At 41.4% G+C, this 22,606-nt stretch overlaps 1 protein-coding gene across 5 annotated transcripts; it reads left to right on the forward strand.

The window, feature by feature from the left end:
• Nucleotides 1-4,116: 4,116 nt before the first annotated feature.
• Nucleotides 4,117-22,477, forward strand: mafgb (v-maf avian musculoaponeurotic fibrosarcoma oncogene homolog Gb). 5 transcript variants are annotated; one of them, XM_046405912.1, is made up of 3 exons: nucleotides 4,117-4,540; nucleotides 16,612-16,677; nucleotides 16,765-22,477. In XM_046405912.1, the coding sequence occupies exons 2-3, from the start codon at nucleotides 16,642-16,644 to the stop codon at nucleotides 17,242-17,244; spliced, it is 516 nt and encodes a 171-aa protein (XP_046261868.1). In that variant the 5' UTR covers nucleotides 4,117-4,540; nucleotides 16,612-16,641; the 3' UTR covers nucleotides 17,245-22,477. The 5 variants fall into 5 exon arrangements, with proteins under 5 accessions (XP_046261868.1, XP_046261883.1, XP_046261875.1 ...); XM_046405927.1 differs by lacking the exon at nucleotides 4,117-4,540 and adding an exon at nucleotides 4,553-5,217; XM_046405919.1 differs by lacking the exon at nucleotides 4,117-4,540 and adding an exon at nucleotides 6,885-7,687.
• Nucleotides 22,478-22,606: the final 129 nt, after the last annotated feature.

A 22,606-nucleotide genomic window follows, 5' to 3' on the forward strand; every position in this document is an offset into this window, starting at 1 on the left:
ACCCTGGCCTGCAGATGGCACCCTATGACCGCATGACTCATTTGCACATCTACTAAGATCAAGTTACCCTCTTCACACATCAAATATAACTGCCCCACCTCACTTATTGGTAAATGGCATTAGCTGTAGTGCTACAATTACATGTGTCATTTACTCATCCAGAACTCTCCCCATGTCTTATTTTGTCTCCTCTGGTATGTTGCTGCCTGCTGAGTTTCGTTCCAATCGTGTTCTTTGTCTAAAATATGTGTGTACCTATTTACCATAAATAACAAGAGGTAAACATGTTTTCCCTCGCTGGCCTGGAGGTGTATTGTCATCGGCTGTTCAAAGAGGAAACACGGTACAATTTTAGAAACTTTCTGTCAGCTGGACATACCATCATGAGTATGATCACATATTTTTCTGCAGCTCCAGCCTTCTCCTCTTCAGCTGTAGCCACACCACAGAGAAAAACCACCCCAAATACTTCAGAAGTATTGTCAGGTAAATGTGTTTGAAGTATCAAAAGTGAGAGTAAGTGTACTGAAATATGTCAGCTGTGACTGATATTATGTATCAAATTATTGTATCGTTAATACTACCATTATGTGGGTGAAATTTGAACCAGTTTATAAGCAGTTTGGTAGCCCAGTGGTTTTCAGGTGGGGGGTGATGGGGCACCTTCAGAGGATCACAACATAAACCTGATGGACTGACAGATGATTAATGGGAAAGGAAAGTTCTGCTGCACAGATTTACTGTACAGAGTCTTTGAGTTTTATCAACCTTTTTGGGTCTCTAAGAGTTAATCAAATGAAACAATCTGAGAAGTTTAGAGAGGAGCTGCTAACAACTCAGAGATGTCTGAAATGTCACAAGGGGCCCCACCTAGACAAAGCTTTTTTGTAAGAGTTCACAAGCCAGAAAGAATGAATCACTCATTTAATCTTTGCATGAAAAAATTCTATTTTGTGAGCTTGTTATAGTATGTTTTTATGTTTTTTTTACCTCAGTATTGAGCTTACAGTATAAAGGTACTTGTACTCTGGGTAAACGTTACTTTCTAACACTGGGTGCTGCGGGCTTAGAAACGAAATATCGGTGAGTTCTGAATCATTGTGATAGTATTAGCACAGAAGTGTAATTTGGGGATGTTGTGAGATTGCAGAAGCTCCAGCAGACTTGAAGTCTGTGGAGAACTTACTCGATATTTGGGCCCATTGCTGTGCTCCAGGCTGCTGAATTTTGGATTAACAGATGCCACTTTGTGTTAAAATGAGATAGGCCTGTGGGTCTATTCAGGCAACACACAGGTGCATAATGGCAAAGTAAAAATGATGGAAGAAAAGTGGTGGTTTGTGAAGAGCCATGTCCTCATTATAATTGAACAATTTCTAGCTGTTGTAGGATTAGTTTATTTTCCTTAAACTAATACACACACCAGCGTCCCTTGATTAAATTGCAGGCTCGCATGCTCTTAGTGCACTCGGGCTGTTTATTTGTGCGTGCAATGGTTTTTCCTCCGCTGCTGAAGTGCCTTGGTAATCCTTCTTTTATTCCAAAAGGTTATTCTCCGCTTGCTCCTGCCTCTGTCCGTTAAGATTAGCCATTTCCGGAGAGACTTCCATTTGCCTCTCATTATTAGACTTCTTTTACCTTGCGTTGGTGGGACAGCTTTGAGCACTTCTCTTCCATCTCAGGTGAAGAGGATGTGCTGTGTGTCAATCAACTTGACACCAGCAGAAGGTCTAAGATGGCAGTTCAATAGCAGATAATCCTGAGTGGAAAGTTTGGACTGCGTATATGTTTGTGAGAAAAAGAGAGAGAGACACACAGTGTGTGTGCTCCAACCCAGCATGGGATTTCTATCCACAGGTAGGCCAGATGCTACCTGTCATCTCCATTCAATCAATGTAATCACTGACCTTTGCAGTAACATGGTTGTTTGCATATGGTATTAAGGCCAGGAGGAGTGCCAGAAACCAAGGTAAGTGAATAAAAGTGCTTTTTCTTTCTTTCTCTCCTCCATCACCTCCACTAAACAGTCTTCCTTGCTCCTCTGTTTCACCATTTGCGCACCACTTGTGCTGTCAGTAATGTGTGTGTGTGTGTGTAGGTATGTGTGTGTAGGTAGAGGAGGGCTGGACACAAGTGTGATCTTCAGGCTGATATAGTATCAGCTTGGTGCAGCTGTTTGGTGAAACGGTTGCAGAAAGAGGAAACTGACAATTACCACACAGTCAGTGAATCTGCAGTATGTAGGCTTCCCTCTCATGCCAACTTGCAAAGTATAATGCAGTGTGCAGAGGATTCCTGCAGAGACACACCTTTAGTCTACTGATGCTTATCTGGGAGTCAGGCAGGCACAAAGGTGTGTAGGAGTGAATTAATATTATTATTATCTGTCCTCTCTGTGGCGGTGGACCACATGTTCAGGATTGTTATGCAAGTAAATCAGCAATACAAGTATGTAAAGATATCCCATAACAGAAACATTTTAAATATTAAAGTAAAACAGAGACAAAGAAATATCATCAACTTCATATACTGAAGTATCAAAAGTAAAAATGTTACAGAATCATCTCTTTCAGACTGTTAATGTAGTACTGGTGAGCTATTGTAGCATTATTATTATTATTATTACTGATGCATTAGTACAAAAACAGCATGGGGAACTTCCTTATTCCATTGTTGGGCAGTTTCATGAGTTAAAAAAAGCATTTTTTTTGGTAAAATGCTTGCAATGTCCTCAAATTCCTTATTCATATCTGCTCATAAACTTGCTTAATGTAGGTAAGAAAAAATGCTTTCAAATGGAACTACTCAGCTCAAAATACTCACTTCAGTGTATCACTTGAGTAAATATACCGAGTTACTTTCCACCGCTGCCTACGAGCTACCAGTGTCATGAGTGTTTATGGTACGTTTCCTCAGTGTGTGGGATGTTGCCTCTTCTCACGAGTTTGCATTCATCACGGGTTTGCATTGGTAGCTCAACTTAAAATAACAAATCTCCATCCTCTCTTATCAGTTTTTGTCAAAAATTGTTAATAGATCTTGAAAACACAGTTTTAAAACCTCAACCTTCAATGGCTGAACAGGCTGTATGACTCCATTTAGGGTAAACAAGTGATTTTTTCCAAAATACCGGGCCAAATTTAAGTTATATTTCAAAAGATGTCTTTACTTTCAACAGCTTGGCAGAGATTCACTTAGATTTCTTAAGGTCCCGTGAACACTCAGATGGAGTTATCAGTCGCTGAATATGTTATACAGGCTGTTTTTTAGAAACTGAGAAGCATTATCTGGAAATAGACTGCTATTAATGGTTGAGTGCTTTCTTGTCTTGTATCAAACATCATTAGTTCCTCAGAAATGGAAATGGACTATTGATAAACAACTGTACGTCAGTGCTAATCGTTTTGTTTTAAATTGTATTGTAAATGAGGATGGATAGTGTATAATGTATCATCAGTTTATAGAGGTTGATGGCACTGTTTGTTGGTCTGTCTGTTTGTCTTTCATTTAGCTTTTGGATTAAAAACAGATTGGAAAAGAAGGATTTTAAAGGCAACAAGATATTAAAAACCGGAAGTGTCTTCATAATTGTATAATAAACAAATAATAAACAAAACAACAACAAAAATATTGCATCTTGACAGCTTGAAAAACAGTTTTTCATGTGTGGCGCTCTTAAATGTTTATCTGTTCACTTGTACAAAAAGTCTTTACAACTTCATGCCTTCAAGAAAAACGGCAAATATCTGCTGCACAGTAAAAAAAAATGTATTCCCTGAAACCTGAGTCAGGAACTCACTCAGTCATTTTTTTTTTAATTTATTCATTTTGTTTTGAAACTGCAAGGTCTTCTTTTAGAGGAAGTACAGCAGTGATACAAATCTACATGTCAGTTAGATGGTATCTGTAATTTGGGTCTTGTAGCCCATAGAAAAGCCAGAAGTCAACATTTAGCAGGCTGCAGTGTATTTATTTATGTGTGGAGAAATGTGTTGATTAATGTGTGTTCTCAGTCTGTTATTTTTTTAATGAGTTTACAAAAAAGTCAAATGTGGGGAAAAGTGCTGACATTTTCTTCAACTCTGCAGGTGTATCTTACAAAATGTATACATTTCCGTGATGGTAATCGGTAACAATGACAGATAATTTATTTTTAATTACCTCCCTTTGTGCTATTGTTGGAGCCAGTTAGCACTTCAAGCTTTGGCTCTAAGTTTAGACTTTTGCGTGGAGGAGGGGCTGTCTTGTCACACACAAGTCCGTCACACGGTAGTAGTGTCTCATGTCTCTTTAAATGCGGGTTGCGTTGATCCTTCATGAATGAAACCATGTGATCCAAACATCAAATGACGTCTGGCGCCTCCGACCATAGACTAAAACAAGCGAGGAAGGAGTGGATATATCTAGAGAGCTGCGAGAAGGCGTGAGCGGAAAAAAAAAACATTTCTCCAACTGCCTCTCTCCTCACCGGGTCGACTAACCATCGGCGAACCCTGACCTTCGAAGGTGCGGTGGGCGAAAGGCACCGGTTTGACTTCTGGTGAGTCAGCTATATCGAAATCCAAACCGAAATTCCCTTGAAAGTGCTGAATGTATAGGTGTTGTTTTGCTGAGTGTGCACCGCGACCGCCGCTGCCATGTGCGGACGCGCTTATGTTGCTGCTTGTCCCGCTGTGCGCCTGTCCTGTTCAGCCGGACTCACAGCAACGCCGCTGCCGCTTAAAGGTCAGTAGTCTGGTAGTGCTGAATCATCACGATCCAGTCGTCGCCCAGACCCGTACACGCTCTTCCGAGACCGGCTCGCTCGCACGAACAGCCACGCCGACCGACCTACCGGCGATTTCATAATGACACAGACAAAGGGGGTGTACGCTGCGTAAGGCTGTCAAGCTTAAAAAAGAAGCCATGTGTCGGAATGGGAGCACCGTGCGGGGAGTTGGAGAGCAAGTCGGCTTTCTGTGTCGTTGGTGTGGCCGGGGATTCCCTGGTGTTGTGGTGACTAAATAGCGAGATATTTCGGCACTGTGAGCGTAAGAAGAGCTAAGCGAAAACATTAAGGTGTAGGACGGCGGTAACCCTCGATAACAACACGTAACCTCAACGTTAGCTTCTCCGACTGTCCTCTCTCCTCGGGGTGCTGAAGCGGCAGCGGCGGACGCTGACTGGAAACCAGTCGCTGTCGCTTCACAAACTGACTCGTCGGTTGCCTCTTAACGGGTAAGATGGACAGTCAGCTGTTCGTTAGCGAGGCGTGCTGGGATTTTGTTTTGTTTTGCGGACGATTTCACTGACTCTTTCAGGCAACCTTTCCTCCACTCGCTGCTTGTTGGCCACGTAACAAAGATTAAAAGCCGCGGCGACAACAATAAACAACCGCAGCTGTGTTTTTTTATTTGTTTTGTTTTGTTTTTATGGTATGTATGTGACTGCCAAACGTCCAACAGCTAGCTGGAGTAACGATATATTTAGATATCCTATCTGTTAGTGGGAGAGCAGCGGTGATTCTGCTGGAGCGACTGTTTTGACATTTGCTTTGTGTCAGACGCTCTTATTCTGTCAGGCCTTCAGTTCAGTTATTTGCAACATTAGGTGATAAATTTCACGTTTAAGTGACTTCTGCTGTGTCGGTTTAAAAAGAGAGAATCAGTCTATTTCCTGGCGTGTCTGGATGTACACCGGCTGGGCTCGCGGTAGAGATGCTGATTCATCACAACGTTGTTATTTCTCAACGTTTGCGCGAGCAGAGCGGAGGCATGAGGGAGCCATGGCAACATGGCACCGGCGGCAGGCGGGCGGACAAAGGTCTGGCGCGAGGGAAGGAAGAGCTCGGTTTATATTAGGGGCTTGGCTGTGAAACAAATAGGCCCGGTCATGTAGCCGATGTTGACGTGTTTATGGGATAATTAGAGCTCATGTGGGCTGAGGCAGGGGTGTTTTAAAATGTCATCAGTGCTAAATTTGTTCATTTTTTTCTTAGTGAGGTTTGGTTATTCAGCAGGCTCAAATACATGTTCAGTTAAAACAGATTTGAGGCAAATGGGAAGGCTGCACACAGACAGGGTAAATCACAGCCTATATGATTTAGTTGCTTAAACTGTTTGTTTATTTTTGGGTTGCAGCTTGAATGAAACATTTTCCATGTCTTAAGCAGTCAGCTGTTCATAATGATTGACCTTGGTAGCCCACCTTGCAGTAACCTCTCTCACTTTCAGTGAAAAACAAACAAGCAAAGTTGATTTATGTAGCACCTTTCACAGACACCAGTCCCAACGTGCTTCACAGTTGAAGAAAGCCAATTAAAATGAAGTAAAATTAATTAAACAAAAAAAAGTTTGTCTGAAAGTCTGAAAATCAACATTGTGGGGAAATCTCATAAACTATTTTCTGACAAAAACAAATGAAAGCTGGAGGGGAGGTCACATCCCCGTGACAGTTAGCCTAATGTTTAGCATTGATTTGCTCGTGAATCCACACAGACGCTTGTGCTAAAAAAAGAAAGCTCCTCAATGAACTGTAATGCATTGCAACAGAATGTCGTCTGATTGATCTCTTGTAGATGGGCCATTATCTGTTGCCTGGTAGCAACATATGAGCATTGCAACTCTTAAACAGTGAGGAGTAGGCTAATAGGGAAGCTCTGTGGGCTCAAGAAAAACAGAAACTTCACCCCCTAATGACTCCATATCAGCAGACTTTAGTTAGAGTCAGCACTCTGCGGAGTGTATCAAAAGTATGTAGTAAGCAAGTTGGCAAGTACTGTAATAGAGGGTCATAATGATGAAACAGTTGTATCAGTATTGGAGAGAAGAGCACCCCCCCCCCCCCCCCCCCCCAACCCCCCTTAGTGTCTCTCTTCCTCTAACACACACACACATTTCCCCCCTTTCCTTTTCTCATTGTGTATATGCACACACACACACCCTCAAAACCAAGGGGCTAAACTTTTTATACTTTGTATCAGTATTTAATCAGTGCTTGAAGTGCATTTCTCTGTCAAGTACTTTCCCCATCCTTCCCTGGTGTTCACGGTAATTGAACGCTGACCAATGCTTATGTGTGCAACTTTGCTGATGGTGGCGGAGCGGCAAAGCGCACGGAGCAAGGGGGATGAAGGAAGAGGGAGGAAGAATGAGAGATGGGATTTGTGGAGAGATTGAGAACAAGGACCTTTTTGTCTTCAAGGCATTCCCCTGAAAATGCTGAGGCGAAGCAAATGCGCTCTCGCTTGACAGATGGCGTTTTCACTTGTTACTTACCACAGCTAGTTTCTTTGCCTTGTCGTGTGCGTGCGTGTGATTGTGTGTGTGTGTGTGTGTGTGTGTGAGAGAGAGAGAGAGAGAGAGCGTGTGAAGAGAGCAGGAGATAAAAAAAAAAATACCTATAAGATGCTAAGATCTAGTTGCTCTAGGGGTTGTGTGTCAGTGTGTGTCTAAGCACCAAAGTTAAAAACTGTGTGAGTGTGAGGGAGAGAGAGAGCAGAGGGGAAGGTTCCTGGCTGCACTTGCAAGATGTAGAAGGAAGATGTGGCAATGGGAAGTGATTTTACTATCAGTTGGCCATTACAACATTTTTCAATTGTCAGTTGATTCCTTTCTATCGCGCATCAACGTCTGACCTGAAGCCTCTCTCTTCAGGAGGAAGTCCAAAGGAATGAGTCTGTGCTTTACCTCATCTGAAGTGTGCTTGTGTGAGTGATCTTATAAACTTGTTTGATTCTGTGCGTGCACATGAGTCAAGTTGAAGTAACGCTGTGTAAAACCTCCTCTTGGTGTGTGGACGAGGAAGGAGCAGGCGCTTCTCACAAGTGTTTATTCTTCTGTAAGGAAAAGATGCTCTTTTATGGAGAGCTGAAACTATTGGTTGATTAATTGATCAGCCAAATAGAGAATCTACAACAATCGCGATAACTTAAAAGTCTCTCCTTCAAAAACCACTTGTTTCTAGCTTTTCAAATGTGAACTTTTCCTGTTTTCTTACTCTTTCATGATAGTGGATTGAATATATTTGGTCTTCACATTGTCTGAATATGTCAGCATCAGCTTTAGGAATTGTGATGGACATTTGTCATGATTGTTTGATATATTTTTGACTGCTTGATTATTGACAAATGAATCCTCAGATTAATCACTGATAATCACTGAATAACAAATAAACGTTAGTTGCAACCCACGCTGATGTTATTGATAAGTGTAATTTTAAAAACATTGGGCTGCTAATCATCATCGTGATGAATCTACAGGTAATGGTTTTCAATTAGTTGGTGAAATGTCAAATAACTGCCCAAAATACCCATCACTGACTGAGATGTCTTCAAATGCCTTGTTTTGCCCAACCAAAAGTCCAAAAAACCCCAATATAAAAGTATTTTTCTACAAACTTTCTCATGTCCCAACAGATTAACATATAATCTGTATCAGTTCTTAATTTAATCTTAACACAGAGCAGCCGTACAAGACCTTTGCCTAAATGATTCAAGGATTCTGCACTAACCTTGGGCACTTGACACTTTAGGACACAGTTTGACCTGGGTGTTGATGATGTTTTGGTCCTAATGCACAGCAAACTATTCTGTAAAACATTCCTGTTGTTTAATCTCAAACATCCATCCCTGCTCTGAAACTGCATTAAAGCAGAGGCTTCACGAAGTCAGCATTCGTTGCAGGGCTATAGTACTGGATTGCATTAGATTGCTCAGGTGTTCACAGTATTGTGTCCAGTCCCTATGTGTGTGTGTGTGTGTGTGTGTGTGTGTGTTTGCTTATGTATGCGCTTGTGAGAGAGTTTGCTGTTTGTGGAGTTAATTTTTAAGTAGCGCCTTCGTGTTTATGATCTTGTTTACTACCGGGATCCATTTCAGCAAAGTCTTGTTATGCTTGCAAATTTCTGAGAGTGAGAGAGAAGTAAAAAGAGAGAAGTAAAAGCAGGAATAAAAGACAGAATCTGAGAGTGGGTGAGAGACACCGAGAGGCAGAGAGAAAAGGAAGCAGTGGGGCAGATCAATAGTTGAGTGTTTTTTCTCCACAGTAATGATGAAATATGGTGTAAGCAGATCTGGCACATAATCATTGCTGTGCTCCACTGTTTTTCCTGCTTCCGTATGAGTGTGCTGCTTGTCCTTGTGTTCCTTTGACTTTGTGTGTCTGCGTGTACCCTCCCTCTACAAGTGCCTTGACTCCTTATTTACATAACCTCCTGGGGAATCGAAAAATGCATGAAATCAAGATAAATCCCATTCCAACGCGCAGAAGTAGTCAAATGGATGAGAAGAGGAAAACAAGTCTAAGTACAGTTCAAGTTGCTCAAATTACTGATCAAACCCTCCGTCGTGAAGCGCCTGTGTTGTGTTCAAACACCGATGTTACACAGCTGCTTCTCTGTATCAATAATCACTCTGTGACCCACGCTCTTTGAGCCAAGCTCCCACCTTTTCCCTATGAGGACTTCTAGGTTTATTATGAAGCTTTTTGAGAAGGCTCCAGTTATAAAGCAAGCTACTCATTCCTACACATACACAAATAGACATGCACATACACTATAGCATAGCAGTGACTTTGTTTTTCATGTAATGTTGAGATACTGGGAATCTAACGGTGGAGATGCAAGGCCCTGGTAACAAGAGCATCCGTACCAGGGGTTGTCTACCAGTTGCATCATCTCTATGCGCCAAATTGCCGCATTTTCTAACTGCAGTGTGACGATCCCAGAATTGTATGATGGTATGAATTTCTGAACCTCTTAAAAAAAAACAAAACAAAACACACACACACACACACACACAGTGTGGATCAATGCCAAGGAGCAAAGAGAGGGAACAAAGATATGTGTGTGCCTCGTGGCGCCAGCCTTCACCTGTGGCATTAAATTATTTCCATGCAACAACAGCTCTCCACCGAGTTTTAATTTCCCTGTTCTCATTGCAGCCTGGTTTGGAAACTTCACATCAGAGTTGTTCTGAAACAACGTGATATGAAGTCAGGCTGGACTTTTGAACCAGTTTTCACGACTTCACTTTTTTAGGATTGTGCATGTTCGCCGACTTTTGAAATCAGCCAGTTTGTTAGATGAAGATAAGGAAAAAAACTTTCATCAGGATAAATTAAACTACATTTCTAACATCTCCTCAGCTTTTCAAGACATTATTTGAATGTTTTTCAAATCAAAACATTATTTGAAAGTATATTAAATATACTGTATAATGTACTGCAACTGATGTGTTGGATTGTCTTTGGTATATTTTTATTGGTTGATACATAGCTGTGTCTTTTAATCCTGTGTGGGATGAACTAACTGTTCATGTGATGGAAAAGAGACATCATTTCTATGTTAGAAAGGGCACATCCCCACATACTATGATCCTGTGTGTGTATTTGGGAGAACAACAATGCCTATCATACCATCTTACATGAGTAACAGCAACTGGAAAACCTTAAAATGGTCAGCAGGAATGTTCCAGTGCAGAAGGCCACTGCGTGCCATGACCTCTCTATGAGCTACAAACAGATCTGCCTTTGTTCATTTCTGGTTTTAAATGTTTGTCGTTTTTGATTATATTTCCTCATTAATGTGACTGATGATGTTGGACGTGTCCCTTCTTCCTGTTGCTCTGAAACGTTCTCTTTGTCTCAGGCTAGAGTTGCCGACCAGTCCAGCGTCTGGGGGAAATAAAGTTAACGTGTTGTTTAACTTATCGCTGCCTTCCTCACAGCCCTCCATTTGTTTTTGTTTTTTTAACACACACAAGGAGAACCAACTTAACCTACAGTACATGCTTTCTCTCCTCTTTAAAGAAAAAAAAGGAGCACTTATGAAAAAAAAAGGGAGCCAGAGCTCAATTGCCTGACAGTGCAGTTTTTTTTGCTTGTGTTGGGAAATTTGTCATCACACTCCGACTTACTACCTGGAATGGAAAAACGTGTCGACGCCAGGACTTTTTCTCGCCTTTAATAACACACTTGCACAAACACCGTCTCGCGCACACCTAACCAGCATATGCACGCACGCACGCACGCACACACACACAAAATACTCGTTCTTTAACTCTCAGAATAGTATGACAGCAATCGCTCTTCTCTTTCTCCATATGTTATAACATGTATATGAGGGCCCAGACTCTTGCTCCTTTGCAAGTCTTCTCCTTCACTTTCCCTGTGTTTTCTCCATCTCCTCTGCTGCCCTCTATGTCTGTGTTATCATGCTTATTTCACGCTCTGCATACCTCCCAGTTAATAGCTTCCTGCTCTTTCTCAACACACACACACACACACACACACACACACAGCTCAGACTGGTGTCTTTTCTACCCCTCTGTCTTCAGTCTTCAGTTCCTCATCCTGTCCCCGTGGCCCCGTGTGTGTGAGCCTGTCTATACACAGGTTGCTATTATCACCGATCTGATTCCTAATTCTCAATTAGCCTCCACACACTGCTCTTCGTTAATTATTTACCAACTCCCTCAACACCCTCAGCCCACAGTAGATCAATGGGCACAAGCGCTGCTCCTTCTTTCTTAAAAACAAGGCAAGGTGGACTGCAGCCAGGGGCCGAGTTTTGTGCTGCTCTGAGGTTTTAATTCACACTCCCTTCCTCCTTGCTCTCTTTCTGTCTTTGGATCATGTCCTCTCTGTCTTACAGTGTGTCTTCACTGCCTCACTGCATTGCCATGCTTTGTGTTCTCCGTTATTGCTCAGAGAGTTGCCTGAGGGAGGAGGTGCAGTTAAGGCAGTTGTTATGTTGGGATTATTCAATAAAGACTGACTTGCTACTGCATCACAAACGACTTGTGACTCTTACAATCTATTCTTGATCTTTCTTTATATGCTAGCTTGTTTATGCTTGTGTTCGCCCACACACACTGGCCCCTAGGTCGTTTTTGAAGCGCTTAATCTGGCTATTTGTTTTCCTCTTTGTGTGTGTGTGTGTGTGTGTGTGTGTCTGTGCAGTGTGCCACCAGCTTTTAAGTAGGAAGTCTCTTTCTAAGAAATTCCTCTCTGTGCGGCGTGGTGGCTGGAGCAAAAGGTTCTCTCAAACAAGATTAATTAGAGCTCCGTCTGAAGGCAGAAGCAGAAGCAGACACACACACACAGAGTTCATCATCCTGCTCATTCACTACATGAAGAGTTGTGCTGTATGTCTTGTGCAGTTTCTTGTGCTCTTTAATCTGTCTTTATAAGCCTCATGATCGCTGTGTTCATCTTCTGCCACACTCTTACTCGTTTTCATCCTTGCTCCAGGAGTTGGTTTGTCAACAAGAGAGGATGTGAGGCATTTTGTGTGTGTGTGTGTGTGTGTGTGTGTGTGTGTGTGTGTGTGTGTGTGACAGAGAGCAGAAGGTCTAGGGAGAGAGCGAGATGGTCAGCAGTAGTTTCATTGCAGTGGATTAGCTTCAGAACTTTTCTAATTGGAGGTTTTAGTCGTGCTCGTTGCTGAGTTCAGGGTTTTTTTCTACCCCAATCTCCCTCCATCCATTCCTCCACACCCCTCCATCTCTCTCCCTCCCTGCCCTACCCCCCACCCCCCAATACCCAACAGCTAAGCTCTTACAAATGTGTTGAGGATGCATTTTCACCCAAACGCTTTCCCACCCCCTCGTCTTTCCTCCTTCTCTGCCCCCCCCCGTCCTCATCATCGTTCGTCCCTCTACCCCCACCTCTGTCCCCCTCCTGTCCTCCTCTTCCTCCTCTGTACTCACTTGCCTCTCTCTTTATCCTCCCTTCTTTCTCCCTTGTCATTTGCACCCCCCAGTCTGTTCTCCCTCCATACTCAGCATTTTTCTCGGTTGTGGGTGTGATGTCTCTGCTGTAACGCTAATCAGCTCTGGAGACGTCAGCATTCTTTCAGTCCTCCTCCACCAGCCCTCCCACCCCCCACCACCTTCTTCTCCTTTCTTACCTAGTCTGTCTCCACCTTGCTATCCTACCAACTCCTCACCCTCTTTAATCCTCACTGTTTTACCTTCTCTTCTAGCCATATTTTATTCCACTACATCTCACCTCTTCTTCTGTCCCTTTCCCCATGTCCCGTCAACTGTGTTTGTGTGTGTCAGGGTATGTGTGTGTGTGTGTGTGTTGTCTCTCCACTGTAACTGTAAGCAGCTCTGCTCTTGAGTTGTCAGCGTTCTTTTGGTTGCTTCATAAAATACAGCCTGGCGCAGTGAACTGTCTGTTGTAACAACAATGACTGTGGCATTGACCACACTGCAGCGACCACCCCACAAGCATTATGGGAAGGACACCTCTGGCACTTTGTGTGTGTGTGTGTGTGTGTTTGGGTGTGTATGCCATGATGCCATGCCATGATGAATGGCGAGGCCTTTGCTCAGCAGATGATCTTTAACCTGGGTGACTTACACACACACACACACACACACACATTTATAGCAGTTAAATGCTGAAGTGTAGGTCAGGTTTGCTGTCATTTAACCTTGATGAAACAGACCCCAAACTTGTGCTATCTGGCTCCTCAAATGTATACTGTTAACACTGAGGTCTCGCTGTAACGACTAGGGTAATAAAGTAGATACACCCATTAGAGCTTAAATAATTAGCAGTAATCAGTAAGTCAAATGACAGAATATTAATTGGCAACAGTTTTGATAATTGATTTTTTGAAAGTAGTTTTTAAGCAAAATTAATAAGGTACGATGGTAAATGTAAAAATTGTAAATATAATAATATCTTAAAACAAGCAGTTTGAGGAAACCACTGGGAAGTTGAGTTATTGTTTTTATTTATTTTCACATTTTATATGATGAGTTCCTTAATTGAAACAATAACTGGCAAACTTAATACTTTAGTATAGAGACATATGGGACTTGGTATTTGGCAGATTAATCGGTAATCTTAATTGTAGTTTAAGCAGAGATATCATCAGCTTAATCAGATTCAGATCAGATTCATCAGTTACTCATCAGTTAATGGTTGTTCATGGCTAAATCTGGCACATTTAATTTTTTTTCTTATCTTTACTGAACACAAATACAACCCGGAGACAGTGATCGATGAATATTACTGCAAAGGAAATGTGATTAAAAGTAAGCTGTAATATCTAAACCTAACATATCTGCATTCATAAGTACCTTGCATGCACCTGCAGTGCCATTTGCATTTGCTTTTTATCTAAGACAACTAGAAATTCCCTCATATCTTAATTATGTGTTGTCATATATGGAATAAAACCTCAGGGCTATGCAAGTACCCTATGTTCAATTTCTCCATGTATCAAACATTGTTTGGCATTTTAAACATTACTACACTGGCACGTTTGTGTACTTGCAGTCGACCGTTTTACGTGTGTGTTTTATTGTGCCCCACTGGCATGGCAGCAGGGGAATGTGTGTGTGTGTGTGTGTGTGTATTCTTTCCGGCATGCTTTTTGTTTATAAGTGGATGGGGTTGGAGGGGAGGGGGTTGGGGTTTTGGGCACAGGGGAAATAAACCAGTGCCTGGCAGGAAAACAACCTCCTTTTTGCCCCTTCTGTCCCCCCCTCCCCCATTCACTGCCCCCTCCCCCAACAGCCACCCTCAGCCTTCATGTCTTTGATCCATCTTTTGTGCGATGATGCACCTCCAGCTGTGGGAGGCTGCATCCCAACAAATGGCATAGAAGACGTTTGTTCAGGAAGAAGCACTAAATATACACGGTTAAATGAAAGACCATTTATTATCGACTGACCCTAACCTCCTGACCGAAGCAATGCCGTTGCTCAATCATGGCATATCAACGCTCTTTCCCCGTCGGTTTTGCTGTGTGCTATTTGATGTGCATTGTGTGCACTCATGGTTACTTGTATGTGCTTGTGGCATATGTTTTTCTTTGATCTACAGCTATTTATAACTGTAGGATTTGTAGTAACGCTCACACAAACGCTCGCACACTCTCACAGACAGACAGACAGACAGACAGAGAGAGGTGCATTGTGGGGGAGGCTCACTGGCATGCTCAGTGCAGGGCCTCTTAACAGAAAAGAGTAAGAATGAAACAAGAAATGTCATCACTTCCCTAAATAAGGGGCTTTTTAAAATACCTAGCTTGTGAATGACTGAAAAACAATAACTTATCTCCAAATCCGCTTCTTAGAAGAAGAAGAAGAATCAGCTTTATTGACAGTATATATATTTTTACATACACACACTGAATTCGTCTTCTGCATTTGACCCATCCTTAGTTGAACACACATGCAACACCTGGCAAATTACATGCAGTGAAACACACACAGGAGCAGTGGGCAGCATCAGGCGCCCGGGGAGCATATTGGGGGGTCAGCCGGCTAATGGAGGGGGGGGAGTATTTTTCGCATTAATCACTCCACCACACCCAAATTTTTCCTGCCCGTCCGGTGGGGGAATCGAACCGGTGACCCTCCGATCACAAGCCGCTTCACCAATCCCTAGGCCACGGCGGTTAGCTTTGCCAACTGGCTCAAATTCGAAACACATAAGAGAGTAGATTTTAAGTACATACAGGAAGATGACAGGCTCTCTCGGTTTTGGTTTAAGAATGTTGTTAAACTAAACTGATTCAGCAGTGGCGACAACCACATTTCACTGTCCGTTAGACAGCTACAGACAGCAAGCATGTTCTCTCATCGACCATGCCCCCCCCTTACCCTGCAGCAAGCCCTCACCTTTTAAGAAGGGAGTAAGAAGCGAAGGTGGGGCGGGGGGTAAAAACTGACAAAAGAGAGTAGAAATTTGCATGGCAGTAGAAGAGGGATGGGGAGGGTGGTGAGAGAGTGAGATCAGGAATCTGCTGAGTCATCATGACTGGTCTCATGATGATCGCTCAGCAGCAGCAACAATAGCCACACTTTATCAAACACACACGCACACACTGGTCTGAGAGATGAGAGCCAGGCCAACGCAACACACAAAGCATCTCATTGAGAGCTGTGGAGATGCTCATCTGTGGAGCTGTGCGCCCTAAGGACTGATCTCATCTTTTGCACTTCCAGGCTCCCTCTTTGTTGACTTCTGATTCATACTGTTTTGTCTCCATCCTTTTGTCTCTTGTTTCCGTTGGTACAAATGCGTATACATCGTTTGGTTTGTCCTTAAATTTGATCACTAATAGCTGGTATTCTGTGTCTGTCTTTCTTTACTTCTCTCCAGTCTTCATGCTACAGTCTTAGGTAAGGTGTGTGTGTGTGTGTGTGTGTGTGTGTGTGTGTGTGTCAAGGCTCTAACAGTTGGTTTTCCCCTGGAGTCCTTCCCACAAATTTTACCACTTCCTCTTCTTTCATGTTTATTTCATTCCTATTGGCCTAAAGCCAACCAATAAGAGTTCAACAACACAAAGGTAATGGGTACTGTCAGTGTAACCCCCACGAAACAGGAAGAAAGGTTTATCACTTTCACTCATACACTGTAATATAGACGCATAGTATTTTAACATGCTCACACGACAATGCTCAATTAATAGATTTAAAGAAATTTGGTATGTTTCCAACTGTGAAGGTTGGTATTGACACACTTGTTTTTATTGATCTCAGTGAAGCATTGTTGCTCTTAAACATGGTCGTGGTCTTTTTTTTTAAATGCACTTACTCTGTTAACTGGCTTCACAGACTTCAGGATGTTCTTTGCTAATGTTTTTTCCTCCATTGTGTCTCTGCAGGTCTGTTCAGAAGAGCGAGGCTCTTGTGGCATGACGACGACTAACAAAGGAAATAAAGCCTTGAAGGTCAGAAAATGTTTTACGTTGAATTCTGTTTGTATTTGTTATCTTCTGTGTCTGTCTCACTCCCCATCTTCCTCCTGTTTCCTCCAGGTGAAGCGTGAGCCGGGGGAGAATGGCACCAGCCTCACAGATGAGGAACTGGTGACCATGTCAGTGCGGGAGCTGAACCAGCACCTTCGAGGGCTCTCCAAAGAGGAGATCCTGCAACTGAAGCAACGGCGGCGCACCCTGAAGAACCGGGGCTATGCCGCCAGCTGCCGAGTGAAGCGAGTCACCCAGAAGGAGGAGCTGGAGAAGCAGAAGGCCCAGCTGCAGCAGGAGGTGGACAAATTGGCCAATGAGAATGCTTCGATGCGCGTGGAGCTGGACGCTCTGAGGTCTAAGTACGAGGCGTTACAGACGTTCGCCAGGACTGTGGCACGGAGCCCCACTGTCGGGGTCGGGGTCAGGGCTGGAGGGGGAGGGGGAGGGGTGCCGTCATCAGTCATTGGTCCGCTCATTCCAGGGAAGGTGGCAACAGCGACGAGCGTGATCACAATAGTGAAGTCAAAGACAGATGCACGGTCTTGAGGGAGGGAAAGATAGATGAGGTTGGAGTTCAGCTGCAGCAGTGTAATTCTTCTTCTCTGCCAGCCGCCTCTCCTCCACCTGCACTGACTTCAAACAGCTGGCCAGTCTCGATCACATCGCTTCAGCGTACTCCCATCATCCTTCTCTCAGATCAGTGCAGGTGTAGGAAAGGATGGAAGCAGAGGAAGATCATTGAGACTGTAAAGATGCAAGCCCTTGGTCAGCGCATGATCATTTAGCACAGGACAGATACACAGGGTTTCCATGGTCACTGAAAAAACTGGAAAAGTTAAAGAATTTGAGATTAGTTTTATTTCAGGCTGGGGAGAAAGAAAAAAATCAAACAATACAAATCCCTAAAACACTTTGGTAAAATCATACAGTTCTATTCTGTTGCCATTTATATCAGTGAAGTGGTCAGTGGTGAGTTTTACTGCGGGTAGATATGTGTAAGTGCGCAATAATCCTGTCACATGTTTGCACACTAAATTTGGAGTGATCATTTGCCTAAACCAAGGTGCAGAACATTTAAATTTGCCACACCAAAAAAATTCAGACACAGATATTACATTTGTATTAGAATCATAAAGACGGTTTTAATGTAGTACTTACAAGAGCGTCATTGATGCAAATAGTGTTTGCTCCTTGAGTTCCAAAACACAAGATTTCATGTGACCTGCAGAGAAGTCCCATCTTGCTTCATCCAGCCAAGAACTTTTTCAGAAAAGTACTATAGAAAAATATATCTTACACACTGGTGGTAACTGTATTTCTACTGTTTTGTACTGTGTTGTCATTCACATGAGGTCCAAAATGTATTCTCTCTGTGTGTCAAATGTTATATATCAGGAATTCTGTGAAATTCTGTGGCGTGTGTTCGTTTTGGTATTGCTATATTTAGTTTGCTGTATTTTTCTAAGGTCTCTTCACTTTCTATGTCCAACTTCCGCTCTCTTACCTTTTCTTTCTCTGTCCTCCCATTATTCAATTCCAGCTGGTTTCTAGTAATTACACAAAGCATTTCTTGGATCTAACAGAAAGAGGGGGAAAAGGGAATTGATATTTACCATTTTAAAAAAAACAAACAATAAACAACAACAACATACTATAGAGAAATGCAGACAAAGTTACTAAAAGTCACTGACCTTTTCACGGTTTGTAAGACTTTTCATGGAAATGGTCGTTTGAACGCCAGAGATAAATTTGTTCCCTCTCAAAAGTACATTCAAGAAAACTGGAAGGGCAAGTGCCTTGGTCTCCTAACGATATGCATCAAGAAGAATCTAGAGGACATGAGGAACTGTGGAGATTCAATATAGGTGTTTGCTTATACCTGTGCTTAATGGGATACACTGACCAATCAGCAATCAGTTTGCGGCAGTATTTAACTCTGGCTGTACATTGTCATATGGGCTGTATAGTATCCAGCAGGATTATAATACTAACAACACCTGTTTGTGTGACTTGACAGTTCTTTTACTTCAAGGAAAAAACAAAAGGGTCTGCACAAAAGGAGTCTGTATTTATCCCAGTTTTCTTTGCCCAGAACATGCTTTTTGGAAAGATAATGTCCATATATCTGTTTGATGTTAATTTTCTAGTTCGCATATTTTAGAGCTTGAATGGCTACTGACTCAGAAATTTAGGTTGTTACACCCACAGCTAAATTTGTCGCTACAAATCAAAGTGGTTTACATTTGCATTCCTCTTGCTTTTAACCACAAAGCTCAGTTTGCAAGTGCAAATGTGATGACCAAAAGTGCAGTCAGCTAGTAAAGATATTTCTCTGAATTTTCAGTCACACAAATGGGATATCAGTTCACATGAGTTTTACCATAAAAGTAGTCATCTGTGGTGTTCAATACTCAATGAATCTTTGTCTATGTATGGTAGAGTCCGAAATTTTATAAAGACAATTATCTTTGCATTGTTTGTAATGACCTGTAAAAAAAAGGTATAACAAAATCTGTTTGATATACAGTATCTCTCTATTTTGCAATTGTACCAAAAGTGGCTTAACTACTGAATAGCTTTGTTTTTTTTCTCTAGTGACTAGGCACGTGTGTGTAACCGTGAACTAGCGTGTGGTGTGCTGTGTAGGTATGTGACGAGGTAACTATAACGTTCACTATTTCATGGATATGACTTTGATCGTTGTTTGATTTCGGGCCGAAGCGGGTGATGACATCGTGGGTAACTGCACTCTTTTCCATAATCATAAAATCTTTGTCCTCCTGGCCCCATCACCCAGCCCCAGCACTTCAGACGTGTTAAATCTTGTGTTTATCTGCTCCTAATCTGTACCTATGATTTGTACGTTTTACTTTCTTTAGCAGACCCATTTTCCTTATTTCTGAGCAGGCCTTTGTGGCTTCCTCTTGGAAGCTTTCAAAGGTCGTCTTTGCAAATTGCAAATTGATGACCAATGATATGAGGAAGTTGGTTGACCTAACAAACTTCATCATATGTGTATTTAGGTCATCTGGCAGGTAACAAAGATGTGAAACTCAGCAATGGACCTACATGGCTGCATCACCCCCTACTCTTTCGATAAGTTATTTTTGTAGTGTGTGATAAAGGTGTTTGTTTTTGCTGTGTACATTTTATATGGTTATGTATATATAATGTTGTTCCTGATTTGTCGTTTTTTTGAGCTGTTCTGTAAGTGTCAGGGAAGTGAAACAAATTTGTTTATGTATGTGGTGTTTTATGAAGTGAAAAAATGTATTCTGCTATTTAATAGTTTGTCTGTCAGAGAGGTAGGTTTACCTTATAAAATACAATTGCCTCAAACATTTTTTCATTTCAGTGAATGAAAATCTAATTTAAATTGAGTCATTTACTGAGACAGAAACAATTTACAGCGATAAAAATAAGAGTATGTCAGCCTTTTACCTGAACCACCACTTTTCCACTGTGAAGAAAAAGGGGTTAGTTAGCCTACTGCTGTGCAGTTATTAAGATAAGTAAGGCATGTCTTCATCTGTTCTCTACATTAATAGAAAATAAAATTCAAACAGGTGAACATCAAGCAAAGTCATTGGAAGAGTCTGAGGTTTTGAACTATTATTTCTGCATTATCTTTACGCTGATAACCGTTTGCAGGTTCAGTCAACTGTGAAATCAGAAAGCTACAAATGTCAAATGAAAATGTCTGATATACATTTTCACTGGACTCTTTGGTATTCAGCTAAAAACAAATATTAGGCATCACACCCAGTATACTGATATATGCTCACTGTTTTTTAAAGTAAACAGTATGTCCTGTTTTGTATACTTAAAATTAGATTTTTTTTTTTTCATATATTCTTTGTTGCTTCCTGTCTGTCCTTACATTTGCATGATGACAGATGTATTATGCTGGCAAGTCTGGTGCAGTGTGTTTGGTATAAAAGAGGAGGAAACACATGACCTCTGCTAAGATTAGACTGTATCAAGTCAAAGGAAAATGTAAAATCTCATCAGAGGGAGCTTGTCAGACTGTACATACTGTATGTGCTACTGTCAAAGCATACATTTCCACCTGGTTTGTATTTTGATTATCCTCTTGTTAAAAAATGATGCATACTTTGTAAACAAATGTGTTAACATGGTGGCTGCTGTCAAACAGACGTCTCTAATTATGCAAACTGTGTAGGGCAAAATTAGAACTCCTGCTACACAGGAGTGGTGATGATATCGTAGTCCTGTCAAGTTGTCTGTTTTATAATTGCAGGTACAATGTGATGTTACAGTGTTAAAGAGTTTATATACAATGTTTAGCAGTTTATACCTGGTTTTAAATGCCAGTGCCAGTTTGTCTCTATTATAATTTGACTTATGTTGCTTTTTTGATGTTGTTTTCCTACTGGGAACACGTGAAATCAAATGTTTTATCCATTTTCTAATTGAGAGAAAGACTAAATGACAAATATGCTGCAGCTGTCATGCAAGGCCTGGAGTTTAACTGAAGAATATCTGTAGTTTTGTCTTCCAGAATTGAATATCTTGTGGTTGTAATAGAGTCGTGTTAGGTCTCTAAACAAAATGAGGTGAAACATTACAGTTTATTCCTTTTCACTCAGCAGACATGATCAGCTGATAACACTGACCTTGATAAATAGACAGGATGGCTTTGCAGCTTTTCATAAAAGAGTTTAAGACCTTGTAGGACAGATTGACCTTATTTTCTTCTGCCTGTACTGGGTCATGCTCTCCTGATGAAAATACGTTTCATCACAAACCCAAGCAACCACTCTTAAACCACATTTATAAATATTTTACAGAGGTAGAAAGCAGTGATGGAGACGTATCTGATAAAACTCTTAACGATGTCTCACTCTATTTATCCTTATTACAAAGTCGGCAAGTCAACTCAGCTGACATCCATGCCTTTCTTCAAACTTGCGATTCTTCTAGAAGATGCAAATCATTAACTCCTTATCTTTGCTGCTTGGCCAATCGGTATGTGGTCATTCAGTTGTTTTTCCTAGTGAATCACGCCACCGGACTCTAAAAGCCCTTTCACCCACCTCCAATGACGATCGATGAAAGTAAATGAACCAAGGATTGCTTTGATCGTTTGTTTGGTGTTTTCATCAATAATAATGTTTGCTTTACCTCCCAAGTTACCCACTTCCTTCTACTGCTCTCTCTTATTCTCTCTGTTTCCCCCTGCTTAGTTGTTCAGCCTCTTACATAGCATTCTTGCCATGAGTATAGCTATCAATTGCACTTATTTTGGCCTTTTTTTAAAACTTAATTTTACTCCTAATAACATTTTGTTTTCTCCATCAATCCACATGCGTCTGCTAGTGAGTGTTCGGTCATGGAGTCTGGGATACTTTTGTGTTTCTAAAAGTATATAATGGTCAGTTTGAATCTATAGAAAAGTAGTGAGTTTGTGTGAATATGGCATAGCCTATTCAGAAAAGCCCTTGTAATTGAAAATTCTGTGTTTTTGTAATATTTCTGTATGGGGTGTAATAAATTATTCTATGACAGTACTTTCTATGGGAAAATACTTAAAATGTGACAGTCTTTGTAAGTATTTATCTTCAACTAAATTATTGTACTTTTTTTGCAATTTGTAGATACATTCAGTGATGAAGAGAAGATATTGGTAATCATGAAATTAACTGTTTCATCATCGGTCTGATGCATCTTTTAATTTATTGATGTATATAGTGTATGTTTGTTGATAAACAGCTTACTTTATTTTGTATATGACCAATAAACATGTTTTCAAATGGAACAGTTTTTTTTTATTCAGGTGTAATTAAGAAATATGGGAATAATAGTTTTTAACATATCAACTTTTTTTTTTTAGTATATTATTGTTATTGACACAGTGGTTGGGGGGTAAGGAGAACATGAAAGATAC

The sequence above is a fragment of the Scatophagus argus genome, chromosome 2 (genome assembly GCF_020382885.2).
Source record: "Scatophagus argus isolate fScaArg1 chromosome 2, fScaArg1.pri, whole genome shotgun sequence".
NCBI classification, from domain to species: domain Eukaryota; kingdom Metazoa; phylum Chordata; class Actinopteri; family Scatophagidae; genus Scatophagus; species Scatophagus argus.